We start from the raw sequence: 19,415 nt of genomic DNA on the forward strand, positions 1-19,415 counted from the left end.
GCATAATGTCTTTCCTTAACAATAACGTTTCACAAAGTTAAAACAAGCTATCATGTTCAGTTGTCATATAACTCTTCATACATGCATTAATCTTAGTTCTCGGTTGGTATATCGTTTGAAAGATGAGTTAAAGCTTGGTTGCAGTGAAATGTTTGTAACTAAGGCCAAGGACAAAGCTGTAGAAAACAGAGACCCAAATGATACAATAAGGAAGAAAATGAAATCTTCAACAAACCAGTTAGTTTTAATTCAGAATGCTTAGATCAAAATATAGAGTACAAATAGAATCATGTGATCAATCAGCAACTTTATAATATCAGGCATAGATTTAAAAGTAAAACAGTAAAAAAATGAAGTTCAGCTTGAATATTATAATCAACATATAAAAACACCCAATTTATGGAGTGAATCCTTTTTATTACTCAGTAAACCTTTTTGTGAATATCCGAGGAGTGACTGATTATAGCACAGCTTTCCTGTGATAAGACAGTAAGACAAACGTTGGCTTGTACGAAAAGGCAGGGCCCTGGGTAGCAGGACTCGCTATATAAACGACAGCAAATCAGTGTTTGGGGAGTAAACTGGTTACAGAGAGCAAAAAACATGTGAGTTGTCACGCCTTTCTCTTTGCTGACAAGAAACCTTCAGCATGTCATGATGAAGGCAGGCAGGGACCATAGTGTAGCAGTCGGAGGCTGCTGAGCAGTTATTGGTCCGCGCTCGAGTATTGCAAAGGGGAGGTTGGTATGCCATCATTGCAGCTTGACACTGCGTAACTACTTAGAAATAAAGGTTTTACACGATAAATTATACACTTTTATAAAATAAAAAAATCTTGAACACTGTATGGTTGAAGTTAGTTAAAATTTGGTTCAAGCATCCAACAATTTCTTGCAAACAACTGCAGCATAGAAGGAACTGCATGTCATATACAGCTGTCAACAATGACTTCTGTTTTTTAAAAAACGAGATAAGGATAGTCGCAGCGACACAAATTTGGAGCCGTTAAAGAACACTTCTTTCATTCCTTCGATGTTAAAGAAGCTGGTGACAGTCTGTCAGTTGAACATGTCTGTCAACTGAAGAGTATCATTCAATTATGTTGTATTAGAGATGACCAATCACATTCAACACGTGGATAAATTGCTCATCTTCAAGTCCTGTCTCAATAGTCAGAACCTTCAGTAATTAGATCAGACATACGCGTAATTTTATTCAATGCTACAGTGAATGGGGAAGACAAGTGCTCGCAGTTGCTTGCATCTATGCAAGGACAACATCTCTGTTGTTCCATAAGAGGCTTGTAACTTGAAAGCTTTTTGTTGACAGAAAAATGAGTAAGTTTTTAAATGGGTTTTGCAAATATAACTTTTTTGCAGGCCTAATTGTGTTGATGGTAAAAACTATAGTATTTGAGTCATTTGTGGGAACTCTTTTTAAGCTGTAGCCGTGTACAAACCATTTCTATTAGTAATGGTTATATGTCATCAACTAGAATAATAGCGTTAATCTTCATTGTGATAAGAGTCATGTATGTTTATCTGTCTGTCTGTCCAAAGCGGCACTTAGAGTTTAAGAAAAAAGATTGCTTTCAACAGGATTCAAACTCCCAACCTTCAGCTTGCTAGACCAACACACCACCTGTACTAATCAACGACTTCCATGCATGTGGAGACAACTACATAGGTACTTATTCTCTGTGCTTTATCAGCTGACGATTTCTCACAGTACACCAGGCTGCTAGGCCACTAGTCTTTACCCTATAATATGAGGCATGTCTGTCCCAGCAAGTCATATTTGAAGGTTGGAAAAAAGATTGCATTATTCAGGATTTGAACTTGAGACTTTCCACAGAGTAGACCAACGCTCTAACAGCTAGCCCAATGAGTCAACTTCCAGCATTAGGAATAATCTCTTAAGAATGACGATCTCTCACAACGCACGCATGGGACTACCAAGGTTCTAGCAATAATAATAACAATGGATGGTTTTATTAGCAGGTCGATTCTTTTTATAAAAGGTCATCCATCCATCTTCAGTCATACTCGTGTCATACCTGTGTTGGCCAATCATAATTCCTCTCGGAAACTTTTGATTGCCAAACAATGTCAAAACCCAACGAAAACATTGACCATTTCTGTTCACTGCCAACTTTAGGTGGCGATCATGCCATTCCGCAGACATGCAGCAGATATGTTTAGTAGAACCGTAAAATGTTGTGTATATCGCAATAGCCTAATTTATCAAATGGCATGACAGAGTAAATGAGTTAAGACTATTTATGAAAGATTTACACTCGTAAGATAGAGAAATAAGACTGCAGCATGTGTTTGCTAGTATTTGTAGTTGCTACCATCTAACAGTAGAAATGCGTATAATATCTAAATTAAGTGCAAAATGTTGACTCACTTTTTCGCAATGATAAGCCATTAGGTTCCCTGCATGTTCTGACCTTCGAATGGTTATACTGTTATGAGTTATGTAAAATAGAAGTTTCCATGTGGAGTAGGTATGTTAAAAGTTTTTTTAGGTATTAATTCCATGCTGCAGTTGGTTTTTTAAGAAAAGCACATTTTGGCCAAATTTATGTTTTTATTAATGCTAGCACCCTGACAGGCTAGTACACCATGAGGGATCATCAGGTGTAATAATTAATTGCGCAATTATTCCTAAACACAGCAAGGCGGGTGGCGGAGTGTAGGTCTACCATACTGAGACACGAGTTCAAATCCGGTACGACGGAATATTTTTCAACCTCCAAACGTGACTTCAGCTAGACAGACGCACAGACAGACATACACGGTTCGAACTACTGCATTGAACTTTTTAGACTACATTACAAAGAAAATAGGAATACATTCCCAAGAGATAAAATAGTAAATCACTTCATAGTATTATTGCTAGGTTGCCAAGTTCCCATTTCAATCATTTTAACAGCGAGCTACTGAAGCCATATAAAACCTTCTCATATGCTAACAGCAAGCCATACACTATAGTAATCAAGGGGAAGAAGCAAACAGAAGAACAACTCACCTGCTATTGTATGACCAGAAAGCTTAAGATCAGATGACACAATACTGAAAGGGATCTATGGTATCACTAGTAAAGCTGCAATATAGATGGCCGGCCAACCAAATTGCAGATTACTGACAAGCAGCCAATAGGATAAAGATAATCAGATTGTTGGCTGTGACAACAGTTTTGTCTCCCCAGACATGACATCTATGATGAATGTCTTAAATGCAAATATTATTTGTTTAGACGGCATCAAGGACTTGTGTTTACAAGAAAATCTCTCAAATGAATATCTCCTAGGCATTCGCCGATTGACGCGGGGAATACAATGGGCTTTAGCCCAACTCTTTGAAATGAAATGAATTCAATATAAACATCCAGCAACTATACATGCGACAGACTGTTTGTGTTTTAAATTGCTTGGGAAATGTTAGCTGTTCAATTATTTTATCAGCTTCCTAATTAATTCCTGCATGTCATAGATTATAATACCACATTGCATGGCCAAGTTATATTCTCACGGCTGTAAACTTTCAGAGTTGTCTGACCTTCATACCTAATTTGTTCTTTGGTAATATTAGGAAGTGTATATGACCAACACCGGTTTCATGCTGTATACATTCTAATGACAATCTAAGAATATTTAGTCACAAACTGTTGAGATATGTTAAAGAAAATTCAATTTTCAATAAAACTATCACATTTCTCCTGCATATTATCTATATAGACAAATCTCCAAGTTTATCATCATTCAATCTGTCCGGCTATAGCTATTGAAATCTAGGAATGAAATAACCGCCTCATGCTGGATTTGATCGCAGAACCTTCCGATCACCAAGCGATAACTTAACCAATTAAGCTATGCAAAATGCGATGGATTCATTAAACGATATGAGTCATTATCTCGGTTAAAATACGCATAGCATTCTGTGTTATGCAACGTCGCTAAAGCTTGCTCTCACGGCTGTTACTAGTAAGTTTAGCAATAAGGATACTAACTTACTATAATTAACTATTGGCAAGGTGCCAGGTTAATGGCAAGTGTCAGACAACTACATTACCTGCCACTGTTTATAAACAGTTTTTAATACCTGTGCAACACCGGCAATTTAGCTAGTTCTACTCTAAAGTCCAGAAGACAAGTTAATCAAACTAGGCGGTCGGCTTATGCACAATTAAACATATTTCTATAAAAACAGATTAAAATGAAGCATTTTTTCTGATCATAAAATATCGACGGCATAAAAATGTGACCGAACTAAATAAAGTAATTTATGATGAACTGAAATTTAATCTTTACTATAATAGGAGCCACGTCCATCTGTCCGAAGCCGGTTGATAGTTGGAAAAAGTATTGCATCGTACTGGATTCGAACTCAAACATTTACGTGGTAACTCCACAGACCGACATTCTAACACCTACACCACTTGACTGCCTTCTGGTGTACTAGAATAATTATACAGCTATTTATTCTGTGTTTATCAGCGCACATGATGATCTCTCACGCACACAGACGTGCGGGGTTACTAGTTTTGATAATAATTTCAACTCAATATAATCACATCTAATTAGGCCCAGCTTTCAGTCAAGGTATTGATATTTCTCTTTTCAATCATTTAATCATAGCATGAGTTGTTTTTTCCGGCAACTTGTTTGGGATGCCGATTTGACTAACATGCGAGTTTTTACAAAATGTCACATTTTGGAGCAGTTTTTCAAAATTTGGCTAATATGGGAGCATTTACAGTAATTGTGTTAAATGTGAATTTACACAAAGTATTTTTCTATCATTTGTGATTGTTTTAGATGTTTGAGATTATCCGACTGCCAGGATGTTTCAAGAATAAAATCGACAAAACTTGATCGCAGCTAAAACAGTCAGATACAATCGAAAGTGCGATTACGACGTCTATAGTTGCACTATGGCAACGAGATCAACAGAATAGAGTTGCGTAATGCTCCAAGTTGAACGCAATTGCCGATAGCAGTAACAAGAGAGACAGGCAGCTGCACCACTAGTAACATCATTTTGGCAGATATTTTTGTTCTGACGTTTTAATCGCGATCAAGTTTTGCCGATCTTGATTTTGAAACATCCTGACAATCAGATAACCTCAAATACCAAATAATCTATAAACATCCTGGCAGTTTGACCACCTCAAACATAAAAAACAATCGCAAATGATAGAAAAATACTGATACTTTTTGATGAAATCTAGTAAAATTTTGCATAAGTTCGATTTATACACTCGATAAACAAAATTGCTAACATTGTGAGTGTTACATGACTAGAACACTACTATTTATAAAAATCTACACCGCGATCACCAAGTAAGATTTAAAAATTTTTAGATTCCGGTTAGCAATATTTCTAAAAATTTAATAAAATTTTAAATTCTTCAATGTTCAACTATAAATTTTTTAGTCTATTTAAGTTACGTGCATAAATACTTTTTAGATAGAGACAAGAAACTCAGCTATTAGTCAGTTGGTTTGTACTACTCGGTAGCTGTACAGAGAAGATGTTCATGTTGACACATGAATAGATAAGAGGTCTGAATAGGCCATCTCTACTTATACCCTATCATTAGACACAGCAGGGAGCAGGTAGTTATAAACATAGAGCATAAGCTGGTTAGTAGCGTTACTAACTACATCTATAAACATTTTATATCTTATATCATTATGGAATATTTACCTACGTGAGTAAGATAAACAAAAAATACAATAAAAAAACTAGCAATGAATCAGACCATATTTGAGCAATTTTATTATAAATTTGATAAAAATATATCTAGTTGTAAACGAAGATATAATACAAAAACAACAATAATAATAAAGTTGTAAATGATTGGCATGGTTTATTATAAATGAATTTTTTTTAGAAAGCTTTTACACGCGCCGAAATCAACAAGTCGCTCACTACAGAGCCAGAGAAGTGAATCCACTAAGGATATACTTGAAATCCTTTTTATTATATATGTATTTGATATAATATATATATCATATCAAATATATATTATATATGAATATATGTATCATATTATTATAATTATATTAAATATATAATATTTATATTATAGTAAAAAATATAATAATATAAAGTAATAATATATATAAGAATATAACATAATATATATCATAATTAAATATATATTATATCTATTATATATAATATATATATACAACGTTCTACATAATATTATGCAAATGTTCTCCTTAGTAGATGTGAATGGGAAGAGCCCAGCACATGGTTCTTCATAGTTTTGTCAAATTGGACAATATTTTCTGAATGTAAATATGGCAAGAAGAATTGACTGCAAAACATAAGTGTTGTTTTATGAAAACTGTGGATACCATGTACTTGCATAACAAACCGCTAACATTTAAATATAGTATCAAGTGTGCATTATTGATAGTACATAGATCAGAAATAGCTTTTCCAATTCCAAAAGTAAATGGTACAATTTTTTGTGTACTAGTAATTAGTGGTTGAACAGAATTTGAGACGTGATCTTCTGTATTAGAACAGCAGTCCATTTAGGTTTAAGGATCTACCATACAATCAATTATCTGGATACAAGCACCGAATAAATAACTATGATATGAGTGAAGGCTACCTTGATGTTCATAGTGAGTTTCACTTCCTGTCACATTAAATATGCCTTAATTTAGATTATTTGATGAAAATAAATATTTGCATAATAAAAAAAACTAGAATACACAAAAAAATGATTTACCTTTTGCTATATCCATTACTCATAGCTTGCAGGTAACTGACAGCCTTTCTAAAATCGCTATCAAGACTATGCAAATCATTGCTCGATGAATCTGATGGGAATGACCTCAGCATATGCTCAGAATCTTCTGCCGATGAGCCACCTTCGACCCCAAAATTACCGTCTTTAAGATCTGGACAAACCCTACAGGCGTCCGCAGCGCTGCCACCAGCGCTATGTCTCCTAAACCTCGACAGTTCCCGATGTAAGCAACGCACCGTTTCTTTTTTCGCGGTTCGATTCCAAAAGTCATGAAATCTCAAAGATGATTCCGAGCAGTTCATGTCTGATCGTGAGTTAGTAAAAGTGTGTTTTCACTTCCAGTGACAGCAGCAGCTCAATCAATAAGTGCACGAGCAGAAGGTAATACAGAGTTAATCAGTTTAGACTAAAGTCATTATTTTCATAAGGTAGGGAGCCTTTAGCAACGCCCCGGGAGAAGAGAGAATGGACTCTAGTAGATAATAAGGCATTTATTTCAAGAGCCAAGACGTAGCTAATGGCAAGATAGAACAGTTGAGTTATTCATCAAGGCATCCAGACACTCCCACTGCCAATCACCTTGTACTCCATGAAATAATACAACATAACACGCTTGTGTAAAATGGTGACTGCCTCAAAGAACGTTAAGTCACACCCAGAGAACATTAAGTCACACCCAGAGAGCATTAAGTCATCATTAGAACATCAAAAGGCATTCATATACAATGTATATATATTTATAGCTTCAAAATTATTATCCAAATGCTTCGATACAATAGCTGTCCAAAATGGAAGTTTTGTTCGAGTTTGTTGGGCAGCATCTCTCGATTCATAATAGTCCATACTCTATTTCCCATAGGTAGGTCTGAAACCCCTCAGTAGATTGTGAGTCCAATTACTAACTGGAAGCTTTTTTATCGTTATCATTATTATTTGTTACCATAAAGTCATCTGCAGAAAACTAGCTTCCAACCCTCTTTTCACACACAAGCTATGGCTGCACTAGTGTACAGAAACTATAAATATAATTCACATAAAGTCACTGGTACCGTAAGCCTAAAATTGAAGAGTACACAACTTCTTCACTCACTGATGGGAGCAGGACAACTCTTCATTAGCAATAAAAACATTCTTATTACTATTATTTTATTATCGTAACTATTATTATTGTATCTTTATTGATATTATTATCAAAGCATTCCAGCTATAAAAAGAGAAATAAACCAAATTAATGACTGATTTTTTTAGAATGAAATAGAGACAGACGGATAGACAGACAGACAGACAGTCAATGTATCAAATCAGTTGTGAAAAGAGCCATCAATTGCTCTTGACTGTAACACTTTCCTGACATGAACACCGTTATTAATAATCATGAAGTGTTTTCAAATCCAATTTCAGATGAGGGGAATAAACTATAAACTGCCATTGCTGCCGAGGTGAACAAAACTATGAATAAAACCAATTACAGATTTGTTGTCTCGTGATGAATAGACATTGGCTGCCATTAACTGCAGTTGCATGCTTCGATGATCTCTTTCCTCAGAATCGTCCTTCCTTCAATGACCTTGGTTAGCATTATCATGCGATTAAAGAAAATAGCGTGTAGCCTGAATTCCTCAACTTTGAAATGTTTTCCTTGCCAGTTCACGGGCTATTTTGTTTTCCATAGATTGTAGTGAAGACAATTCATTCTTGTTACTGTTATTTCCATTTAAATAGCCAGTAGTGGCTGGCAAGGCCTGTACATTTTTAGTTTTAGTTTCCAATTAAATTAACTTGAATGTTATTATATTGAACCGATATGAATTGGCATGGCAGCAATTACGATGACACACTGTTTTGAATGCTGACAAAATATCGCTTGTAATCGCTTGGTAACTCTTCAATACATCAAAAATAAATTTAGTAATAGATATGGTAATATATAGCGTAATATCATCAAACCTGAAAATGGTCTGAGCATCTTACTTATCCCCAAGGAACTATTTTTCGATCAGATTATAGCAGAGAAGAGGCGGGAAAAAAGTCAAAGATCGCGATTCGAGTTGTTTTTCACTTGTAGCTGCCATGTGAAAATGTTAAACTCTTCTTAGAACGACATTTCAATAACATATTGTTTTCATATTTTCCGAATACGTCTGTTTTTCATTATGTTTGGATACTTTCTTATTTTATTCTAAACATAAAGATGTGTGATTCCCCTCGGCGGTTGTAGGCAGTTTGGTGATGAAAGCCAACAGGGCAGCGCAGCCTTGAAAGCTTCGATAAATTTGGACTTGTGTATTTTTTGTATTCCTCATATTTAGAGTTTCAACTTAAGACCCTTCACCTTAGCAACAAACTCTCCTAACTATCAGACTCTTTACAAATTGCAAGAACTCACCAGAGAAAAGCTAGCTTAACATTTTAACCTTGAGCAGTAAGAAGACCTGCATCTCATCTCCCGCTATACAGAATTGGTTACATTTATAAACACAACCAAATCCTGACAATCAGATGTGTTTAATTGCTCAGAACGAGGCTATTTTAAAATTCGGAGAACGTTTATCAGCCAGCCCGCGCCTGATAAAACCGGTTAGAGCTGAGTCTAAGCGTGCCTAGAGTCAAGCAGAACGGGTATTATAAACACTATTGTGTGATTAGGTGCACTCAGCTCAGAGAAAGGGCCTGTATATATCAGCCTCACAGCCCTAAATTGAGCAGCACTAGAAAAGTTAACAACGTAATTAACATGATGAGGTAATTAGAACACCGTTCATTGAATCTCCAGGAAGTCTAAATCCTCAAAAATATATTCCTTTCAACTTTTGTAACATTTTAAAATAATTTTTTATTTTATAATCCACTCACTGACCAAAGATGTTTAAAGATAAACTTACACCACATTTTTGTAAATTTAATCAGAAGCTATCAGTATTTTTTCGTCGATTGCAATTGTTTTTGATGTTGGAGGTGATCTGACTGCCAAGATGTTTCAAGATTAAAATCACAAAAGTTGATCGTCGTTAAAATACTCGGAAGAAAAATATGTAAAATTATGTTGTCACTAGTTGCTATTATTGCTTTAGTTGGCTGCTGCTTCCAAGTTGCAGCGTCACAGGTTTCTATTCTGTTCGTCTCTTTGCAACTATAGATGTCATCGCTGCAACTATAGATCACACTTTCGCTCGAATCTGAGCATTTCAACACTGTCAGGTTTTGTTGATTTCAATCTTAAAACATCCTGGCAGTCAGATCACCTCAAACACCTACAACTTCAATAACTTCCTTGAACAACAGCCTATAGTCACAGGTGTGACACAGGTTTCGCCTCTGTCCCACAGGTTAAGGCCATATGGAACTGGTTAAGAAAGTGTGATGCAGCCAACAGCGAGGCGAAACAAACTATGACCATACTGCTTTAGCTAACTTTCACATTTGTTGCAATCATGGGCCTCAGGCTATGCATCTTACCCATAGCCTGAGGCATAACATAGACCCTATGACACAAGGCGTGGTCATGTAACACCACGCTTATTTAGCACAAACTATGATCACAAGACACTTATTACTATTCTAATATATTTACACAAAATAAATGCTATTTATTAATTTTTTAAAACTTACCTATCATCATCAATATTTTGGTATTTGCTGTTAGTTAAACATTCTTGTACAAGCTGCATTCCTTCCTTAAACCTCTGTTGCATACGGCGGGCGTATATGGATGTCCCGCCTTCGCTCAAATAACCACTGTAGTCAGCGTAGTCACTAGCTCTGCTGGTGCCTGAAGGTATGACAAATCAATGCGATGTAACATTTAGTGAGCTGACATATTGAGGCCTTGATTCAATGACTCCTATATGAAATTAGGATAGTCTTACAGGAATGATCCTACCATTGGCCTGATAGTATTTACGGTAGCGCTCCTACAATGTAAATAATCTGTTCCAAGAAAGTTTACATTACAGGGATTTTACATTATACGAAACGCGAATTACATGCTCCAATATTTTCTCAAACTCACCCATTTGGCCCTTCAAAATGAAAAAAACTAAAGTATACATTTATAATTGGATGACTGTACAGTAAATGTGGTATTATTGGTTTGTATCGAACACTTCTCTGGTTTTATTATCAATTTCATTTGGTTTAGCGTTCATGATTACAGAGACATTTTCTGTTAAGTTAAAGAGAACGCACATCGTCAGTATCAATCTTAGTCAATTTTTTTCACATTTTTTTCTTCACAGCAAGCTCTATGGAGCAAAAAAAAATATAGCAAAAAGTAAACAGAATATAATAGATACCCCTATATGTCATTTTCTCTCCCAGGTGTTGTAATAGAGTAATCGATATTTTTAAGGTTAACAATGGAACTCTCGTTATTCAAATCAAATTTGGGAATTTCCGTTATAACTTTACGTTATATGGAATTTGTGTAATACAAAGCAAAAACTTTACATAAATTCTTTATATTAGGTGGAATTTATGTAAATTCAGGTTTACGTTAAAAAGGCATCTACTGTAGTTGTAATCCTTTCAGACCAGACAAACTTCTTCATCTATGAATGCAACTTAATCTTGTTGAAAAATAAACCACATGACAAACAGCTGCTATAAACAAAGTCCTGCATTCGATTAATGATTTACAGACCATAGTAGTATCTGTTAAATTGTAACATTGAGATATCATCTTAATATCGGACTTGATGCGAGATAAGAAGGAAAATTAGCTAACTAATTTAACTACCATCTCTTACTCTAAATATATTTGGTGCGATGCCAAGTTTCTATTAAATCTCTAGCCTTTTCCTACGAAGTAAACTGATTGAACCAGAATTACAGTGGCATGCGAAATCATTTATCGTTCAAAACACGAAGCTTTTGCAATGAATTTTTGAAAACGATGCTTTTGTTTGCAATTTTTTATTGTAGTATCAAAACAACACCAAAAAGTACTATTAAATAAAAGAAAAATGATCGTTTTCTGCAATTATGGCGGCTTTTTCATGAACGAGCACATGTGCAAACGACTTGATGATGTAAAAAAAACCATGGATTTTTCTACTCCTATTTGATCTACTCCTACCCTATGAGGTTTGTAGTAAATGCCTAGTGGGCATTAAAATTGTAGCATAAAATCAAATAAACTTGTTCATAGCATTTTTCTAGCAGTATAAGTTGTAATATCACAAACACTTCAAAGCTGAAGTACAACGGTGTGTGAAAAAAACTGAACCCCTTTGCTGGAAACTAAAATCCTCATTTACAACATTGTTACTCATGTGAATTTAGTCAATAGTCATAAATTATATTATATTATATTAATCCTCATTTTGCCCTGATTTCAAATATGTCAACCAAACAGCCGTAAAACTATGTTTTTGTATGATTGAACAATCTGTAAAGATACGATCACACCACATACATTTTATTTGCTCATTTCAAGTAATTTACAAATTAATCATTTATCAATAAGTTTATTTCGCACACCACTGCGCAAATACAGAAGGTTCACTCTATGCATTATAACTAGAGGTCTAATATACTAAGGCTGCTCGTGCCTTGATGAAGAAAAGAAAGTCCAACCCCCCCCCTCGTCATCACCTCTTAAATGAACTAGAGCCATAGGCTACTATATCATCAACACAGATAATCTGAATTGATGTTTAGAAATCTATTGATGATAATATAGAGTTTACAACTCAGCAAAGACCATAGATCTACTAGCAGCATGGAAAAGTGATTATAAAACTGCAAAGACACAACTGAACAGGTTAAGTCGCTACCTGCATCTGAAAGATAACCGTTGGAGTAACACTCGGCGTCTGACGCGTAGTCTTCATGTATGTTTCTATTGGAGGATTTGGTATTGAATGACCTGTTCATCTGGCCAAACCTAAAAACCACACACAGCTTTAAAAGTCAAGCTTTAGTCCAAGAAATAAACAGAAAGTAAACTGATGCAAAAAGAGCAGACGAATCCTTCATTTAACAAGGTAACACAATAATTCAACATGAAATAATGAATTATTGACCTACATATTTAAGTAAACTCTGTCATTTGCTTTGTCATGAAAGCTACAAAACAATATATTTATATTATTTAGAAAATGTGCTGATAGAATTAAGGATTTAATTTGTGCAGCTAAAATAATCTTTAACAATGTTCCGTGTGAAGTCAAGCAGCAGGTTAGTATATAGTGTTGCGTTGAGGTAGTAGGTGCTGTCGTAGACTAAGTACCATTTAATACGATGAGGAGTGCATGCAAGAGTGGTGAACACAGGCTATATGAGTAACCTTTACCACTAATCATTCACTAATGAGCGATAGAGAAGATTTACCATGCACTAGTTGTCATGCTTTGACTACTAGTAATTTCAATAGGAGTTGTCATTCACTCAATATAAATTGAAAAGATAACTCTTGATGTTCTACAATGTTTAAGTTTTACGTAGATCTAAGAGATCCGAGCATTTAAAAAAAAAACATGTCAAACAATGCATTCAATAGATATAGATGTCATTAAAACTATGCAGATCAATCTAGCTCTGTATGTTTGTAGTGCTTGTAGATAAAACTTACGTATCTGACTTTGGTCGAATCCTATGAAATTATAACAGGCTGGTTGAGAAAAATCGAAAATGTTACTCTAAAAACTGCTTTGAAAGTTTTTTAAGACTATATCCAATTTTGTGGACCAACAGCAATAGTTTAATATGATTGGACAGCTGCATGACCTCACTGAATGCTAACCAATAGGAGCTAACTGCCAATACGGTGTTTTGAATTGGCAGGTGGAGTGATTTAATGTAAGGTCTGTCACCTGCAATTTCTGGAAACTAAACCCCGACATCTTGTTCAAAAGACGGTTGCTTTAGCCCATTAAGCCATGGCAACATTTGGCTATTAAATGCATTTGTAAAATATAAGAAATAAATTTTAACAATTCAATTTTTATAGCTAAAGAAATGGATAACTTAAATTAAAAATTGTGATTGACAGACAACAACAGGTTCTCAATAAAATACAGAGTAAGCAATAAAAGTATGGGTGGAAATAGAAATATAACATGCACAACAATTAAAAAAATTAAACAATTATAATTAAATCGAAATTAAACAATAAAAACGATCATGAAAAGTAGCTAAAATTTACAATAAATATTAAACAAACCTAGACAGTGGACTTCTGAAAGCAGACTGTGTTGGGTGAGTACCGCCAGTAGACCTGCCGAGTCTTTGCAGGAACTCGTGAGAGGCAAGTTTATCCAAGGGCTGCATCGGCTCCACCAGGAAGTCTGCAGTACCATCATCACTCTTCTCACAGTCCTATACATAAGAATGTTTAACAACCGCTATAGAGGACGTTAGAAACATCTTACGAGTGTTTGCGTCATTGTACTTACATCATTGTACTTACATGTAACTAAAAGAATGCAAGTAAAAACATACGTTCTAACAAAGTGTATATTTTCAATAATATTCCATATATATTCTATAAAATCTGACATATTGACAGTCAATAGATAATCTGTTACTATCAAATAATATAGCTCAAAATACTAGTTTCATTACAAATTCTAAATCATAACAATTAAAGTACCTGCTAATTTTTGCAAAATGTTTGTTTATTTTAAAGAAATGTGTCATTTTGTATCAATGCAATTAGAATAAATAAAATATTATATATGAGTGTACTACAACATATTTAATATGTAATGAGCGAACTTGTAATCGTTTTAATAAGCAAACCTTAAAGACTACACAGGGGTTGACAGCTGCCACGCTTGTAAAACAAAATTTGTTGGTTTCAATTCATGATAAGTACAGCAATGTTAGTCTTTGCACCACACTCCTTTACTGCTTAAACCTGTTTTAAGTTATATAATACTCTGTCAAACTTGTTGATCAATCTATGAAATTTGTTATCAGATATGCTCTCAGGCTAGATAGAGCCAGTGAGTCAAATACCATTAGGTACATTATTATCGCAAACGTTTGATGATTAACGCATGCTGTCATTCAATTATTATTTGTATTTTACGCTGCGAGCTTTAATTTATTTTTAGATCCATTCCTATTTAGTAATTATTTTAAAAGAGTTCTATTTTATTAAAGACTTAAATTAAAAAAATTATTTTAAATTTTGAAATTTCTGTCATTTAAAAAAAATTATTTTCATAGTGAACTTGAAAATAAGATGTGAATTGTATATGTAAAAGAGAAACGCAAACAAATATAATATTGACAACTATAAAGTTGACCCTTGTTAAAACTTTGTTAAAGAGGGTCGACTGTACATAGTTGAATATTCTGGTAGCACTTTTTTCTTCCTATTTGGTTGTGTCTGACAAATGAAGCCATACATGCAGCATAGCCTTAGTTACCTTGGCTAGTTTTAGCAATGAAGAATCATTAGTAGGGGCAGATCCTTTCTCTCCTCCACCAGGCCTGTGTATAACGCTGTCATTGCTAGAGGCACTGCTGTTCCTGCCTAAACTAGAGTTACTGGAGTCTGTACCTGCAAGACAAGTTCTGTCAGATGTCAGGTTATACTTGGATACATCCATTGGAAATCAGCGATGCAATCAGAAATCTTATAGAGAGATCATATTCCCTGACACTTCAAGCCTAGTTACACAGGGTGATGTTTACATTGTTGCAACAAACATCACCTGAATGACTAATATTGCCGATGTTGTCTTGAATATACTGCAATAATACTTGTGTTAGTTAAATATATTTTTGACTTTAAGCTGCAAGTTGAAGGTCATTTTCAAAGATCTATTTTTATGAGGCGTAGTAAGTTTCATTATCAGCTGCTGGTAACTTTAAAGTGTAAAAAAGTATGCATGTAGTAAATACTGTAATCCATTACTTCTTCGGGTTCAGCCTTCTAGGCTTCAGTACTTTGCTGGGCAAAAAATATTCATTAAAAAAGTCAAAAGCATTAAAAAGAAAATACATCAATCTCTTTCATACTCCGGCAAAGTGAGCATCATTGTCATGGCAGTCGCCGCAGTTGGATGTTTTACTGTTATGCTTTGAAAAGTTTAAAAGTGCAAAGTGTATTGATATCGGTTGTTATGTTCAAATTGCAGGCTCTCGCGCTTTTATTCTGTCAGTCTCTTTACCGAAATGCAACTACAGACGTCATAATCGCACTTCCGCTTGAATCGGAACGTTTTAAATGCGATAATGTTTTCTCGATTCAATCTTGAAACATCCTGGCAGCCAGATCACCTCAAACATCAAAAACAATGGCAAATTATAGAAAAATACTTTTATTTTCTGATAAAATCTATTAAAACGTTACGTAAGTCCATCTTTAAGATATGCTTACCAGACTCAGGCTTGAACTTTCCCGTAAGAGACATGATCTTGGCCTGGCTAGTCTTCTGTCCTGGCAAGATATGCACTCCACTTCCTCCTCCGCCGCCGCTTAGTTTAGAGGAAGCTGTCTTTGGCGTACTCTTTCTCGACTACAAAGTGTCAACGTGTAATCCAATCAGAAATTGATATCTAACCCCGTGACATCACCCAGCATGCCTCAGCAGTAACTGCAGCAAGGTCGCTCCTGTGAGTAAACTTCACAGAATTTGGCAGTCTTTCATGGTTTTTAGCCAAAGAAAATGTTGAAGATGAACTTCTGCACAGTTCAAACAATTGGTTAGCTCAATGTCTACACAAGTAAGAAGGAAGTTGTGTTACTATAATCAGTTTAGATTCCATCATTTGTTTGTCTATTCAAAAGTGTACAACACTAGAGTATACATGTGCAGTAAGTTAATATAATATTGAGTATTAGTTTTATATGCAAACAACAAAGCATCCTCTCTAACTTCAGTTTAAAAGCTGTTTTAGAAAATGATATGCAATTGCTTAAGCAAGAGAACTACCAAATCATATTATGTATATATATTTAATAATCTATGTACAAACAATGTTTTGACGCTTTCAATGTTTGACTCAAGCTAAAACATGCCACTAGTGTTTGGATTATCTACTCAAAGATTCATAAGTACAGATGATATGCTAGATATAATATATCGCTGTGCTTTGTATCTGACAAAATAGTCATCTTTACTATGACCAGAAAGATATAATGTCACAGTTTAGCAAACCAATTGTATTCTCACACACTTAAGGGTTCAATTTACTCATTTTAATTCCAACAAAACTCAAAATAAAACTTGTGGAGAACTAGCATACAAAAACTAATATTTCTAGTTATTAGAACTCACTAACTATTTGTATTGCGTCGCATTAAGTCTATATATATATATATATACTGTATATAAATCTCAGTGTTTGTCTTTTTGTTAAACCCCGTGTCCAGTTAAAGCAGTTAAAATCTAGCAATGAAAAAATCCACACAGCACTGGATTTGATCTAGGCACATCCAGGTCTAGAGGCGCCGAACTTAACCATTAAGCTACATAGAATACAATGGCATCTTCTATTCAAACAGTCATTACATTGGTTAAGAAACTCACTCTTCAACCGCTTGCTTGGGGTTAATAACTAGCACTGTTGACCGTTACGTGTAAGGATTGTTAAGCTGGCCCAAAACGGGATACTGTTTCAGTCAAGATTTTAGTAAAGATCTAGCTTTGCAGGTAAGTTACTCAAATTCATTAGGTAATTATTCTGTTACCCTTAAAATGCATGTCATACACTTGCCATTGTATGCATAGGCAAGTTACATATAAATACTTTAGTAAGAAACCTCACGGCTTGTTCTACCAAACTGATCGATTATTAGAAACAATCTTCATGCTCTGGGCAAACCTTATGACCGATTATGTCTGTAGTTTAGACATGTTGACCTACTGCTCTGATTATGATGACATGATTAGCTTTAATATAGAAGTTTGATTATAAAAATAATAATTACATTGCTACCAATTTTCAGACAACTATTGTTACATTCTGCTTAGAAAAAAACCGACCTCCCAATCATTAAAAAGACTAAATGGTTGATCATACAGGTGAGGTATATGTTGCTAAGATATACTTTGGATTTTTAGTTGAAAATATTCAGAGACCAACTTTTTGATTATTCAAAAACAAATTTTACTTGATATTCCTAATACACTTTAGTTTGATGTTAGTATTCATACCTCTATTGATGTTAGTATTCATACACTCTATTGATGTTAGTATTCATACACTCTAGTTTGATGTTTATTCATACCTCTAAATTTTGAGCAATTTTCTGTAGAGCTGAAGGATCTGTCTGTGTGTCAGACTCGACCTTGACCTTTGACGCTTGTTGCTGCATCTTTCTCGCTTGATTGATATCATCCTTGCTCTGGTATTGGGTACCTGTCGTAGCTTTACTCGGCTTGATATAGTGACTGACACCCGGGATCTGATTGTAGATGGTGGACTGACTAGAGCTCGGAGGAGGGAGACTGGATGGTAGAGGAGGTGGAATCTTCAATTTGTGACCATTGATAGAATCGGATTTGTTGCTATTGCTAGAACCAGTCCTAGGGAGACCCGTAGAGTTCGCACGCGGGGCAGCGTTTGTTGATTTAGATTGTGCAGGGTCATCACTCTTGCTATAGGATAAAAGAGCCTTGGGTAATGAGCGTTGCTCTTTTTTCGATACAACTGGAGAGTTTGTGGCTGAGCGTAGTGCCGTGTGTCTGTTTAGACCTGAATCTTTAACTGAATGAATCCTGGAAGAAGGAAGGGAATTATTGCGTACCAAACCAGATTCTCTTGACTCGGGTTTTGTATCAGCAGGCGAGTGTATGCCAGAGTCAGAACTCAGTCGATTTGCAGGTTTTGTCACAGTCGTTGCGGGAGGTTGAATTCGACATTTAGCTAAGTTTTCTCTCGAAGGAGTCCGACTGCGGGAAGACAAGCTTCCACCCCGAGGTATACTACTAAGAGGTGGTTTTGATATTTTGCTTTCTTCTTTTTTGGTTGTCTTAGAGCTAGATTTATCCTTTTTACTTGTTGAAGCATCTTTTTTGCTCGTTGTACTGGTTTTAGCATCATCCAGTTTTGATTTCGGAGTTGCGCTACTTTTTTTAGATTTGAAGAGCTTATCTAGCATGCCTGGTGAAGGAGATGTCTGCCCATTTGTGCTTGAAGGTGGAACCTGAATGAAATTTCAAATTTAAGACTTGTTTTACATTTCATTAAGTCTCAGCCATACTTGACTTATTTTCTATAACACCTGTTAAGGAATCTTGCAAATTGGAGTCATCTCCACTTTCCTGCACGGCATAAGCTAACAAACATAGCATCAATAAAATTTAATAACTGGTCATTCAATACTATCATAATTACGCGGCAAAAGTGTGTAGAGTACCTGTGATTTGCCAGCTCCTGAGGCATATTGCATTGATCTACCAGAAGAGGTTGAGTTATTGCTATTTGAGTTATCTCTCCGAGAGGTTGTCCTCCCATTGCTGGCCACAACTAGTTTACCTGTTAAGAAAATTTTCAAACTAAAAACTAAATAGAAGGCAAAACCTTTTCACCTTTCACTGTTATCACATTGCGTTGTAGCTTAACGTCTTATACCCAAGAAGCTTTTCTTGAGTAGAGAAGAAACGAATACTAGATAACAACATTAATATATAAATGTTTTACTACTTTCAGCATTGAAAATATTTTCATCATTTTGAGAC

General features: G+C 35.1%; 1 protein-coding gene across 6 annotated transcripts in view; it reads right to left on the reverse strand.

The window, feature by feature from the left end:
- The window catches only part of LOC137408250 (neuron navigator 3-like), a 146,983-nt gene that overhangs the window by 32,220 nt on the left and 95,348 nt on the right, over window positions 1–19,415 (reverse strand). For 3 of the 6 annotated variants that reach the window (XM_068094684.1, XM_068094686.1, XM_068094689.1), the window contains 9 exons: window positions 19,094–19,212; window positions 17,963–18,880; window positions 16,109–16,247; window positions 15,153–15,286; window positions 13,940–14,094; window positions 13,349–13,369; window positions 12,805–12,843; window positions 12,552–12,661; window positions 10,387–10,546 (listed from right to left, as the gene is read on the reverse strand). In XM_068094684.1, the coding sequence (XP_067950785.1) occupies window positions 10,387–10,546; window positions 12,552–12,661; window positions 12,805–12,843; window positions 13,349–13,369; window positions 13,940–14,094; window positions 15,153–15,286; window positions 16,109–16,247; window positions 17,963–18,880; window positions 19,094–19,212 (1,795 nt within the window). The remainder of the gene's footprint in view (window positions 1–10,386; window positions 10,547–12,551; window positions 12,662–12,804; window positions 12,844–13,348; window positions 13,370–13,939; window positions 14,095–15,152; window positions 15,287–16,108; window positions 16,248–17,962; window positions 18,881–19,093; window positions 19,213–19,415) is intronic. The other 3 variants (XM_068094685.1, XM_068094687.1, XM_068094688.1) reach the window with 3 other exon arrangements.

The sequence above is a fragment of the Watersipora subatra genome, chromosome 11 (genome assembly GCF_963576615.1).
Source record: "Watersipora subatra chromosome 11, tzWatSuba1.1, whole genome shotgun sequence".
Classification (NCBI taxonomy): domain Eukaryota; kingdom Metazoa; phylum Bryozoa; class Gymnolaemata; order Cheilostomatida; family Watersiporidae; genus Watersipora; species Watersipora subatra.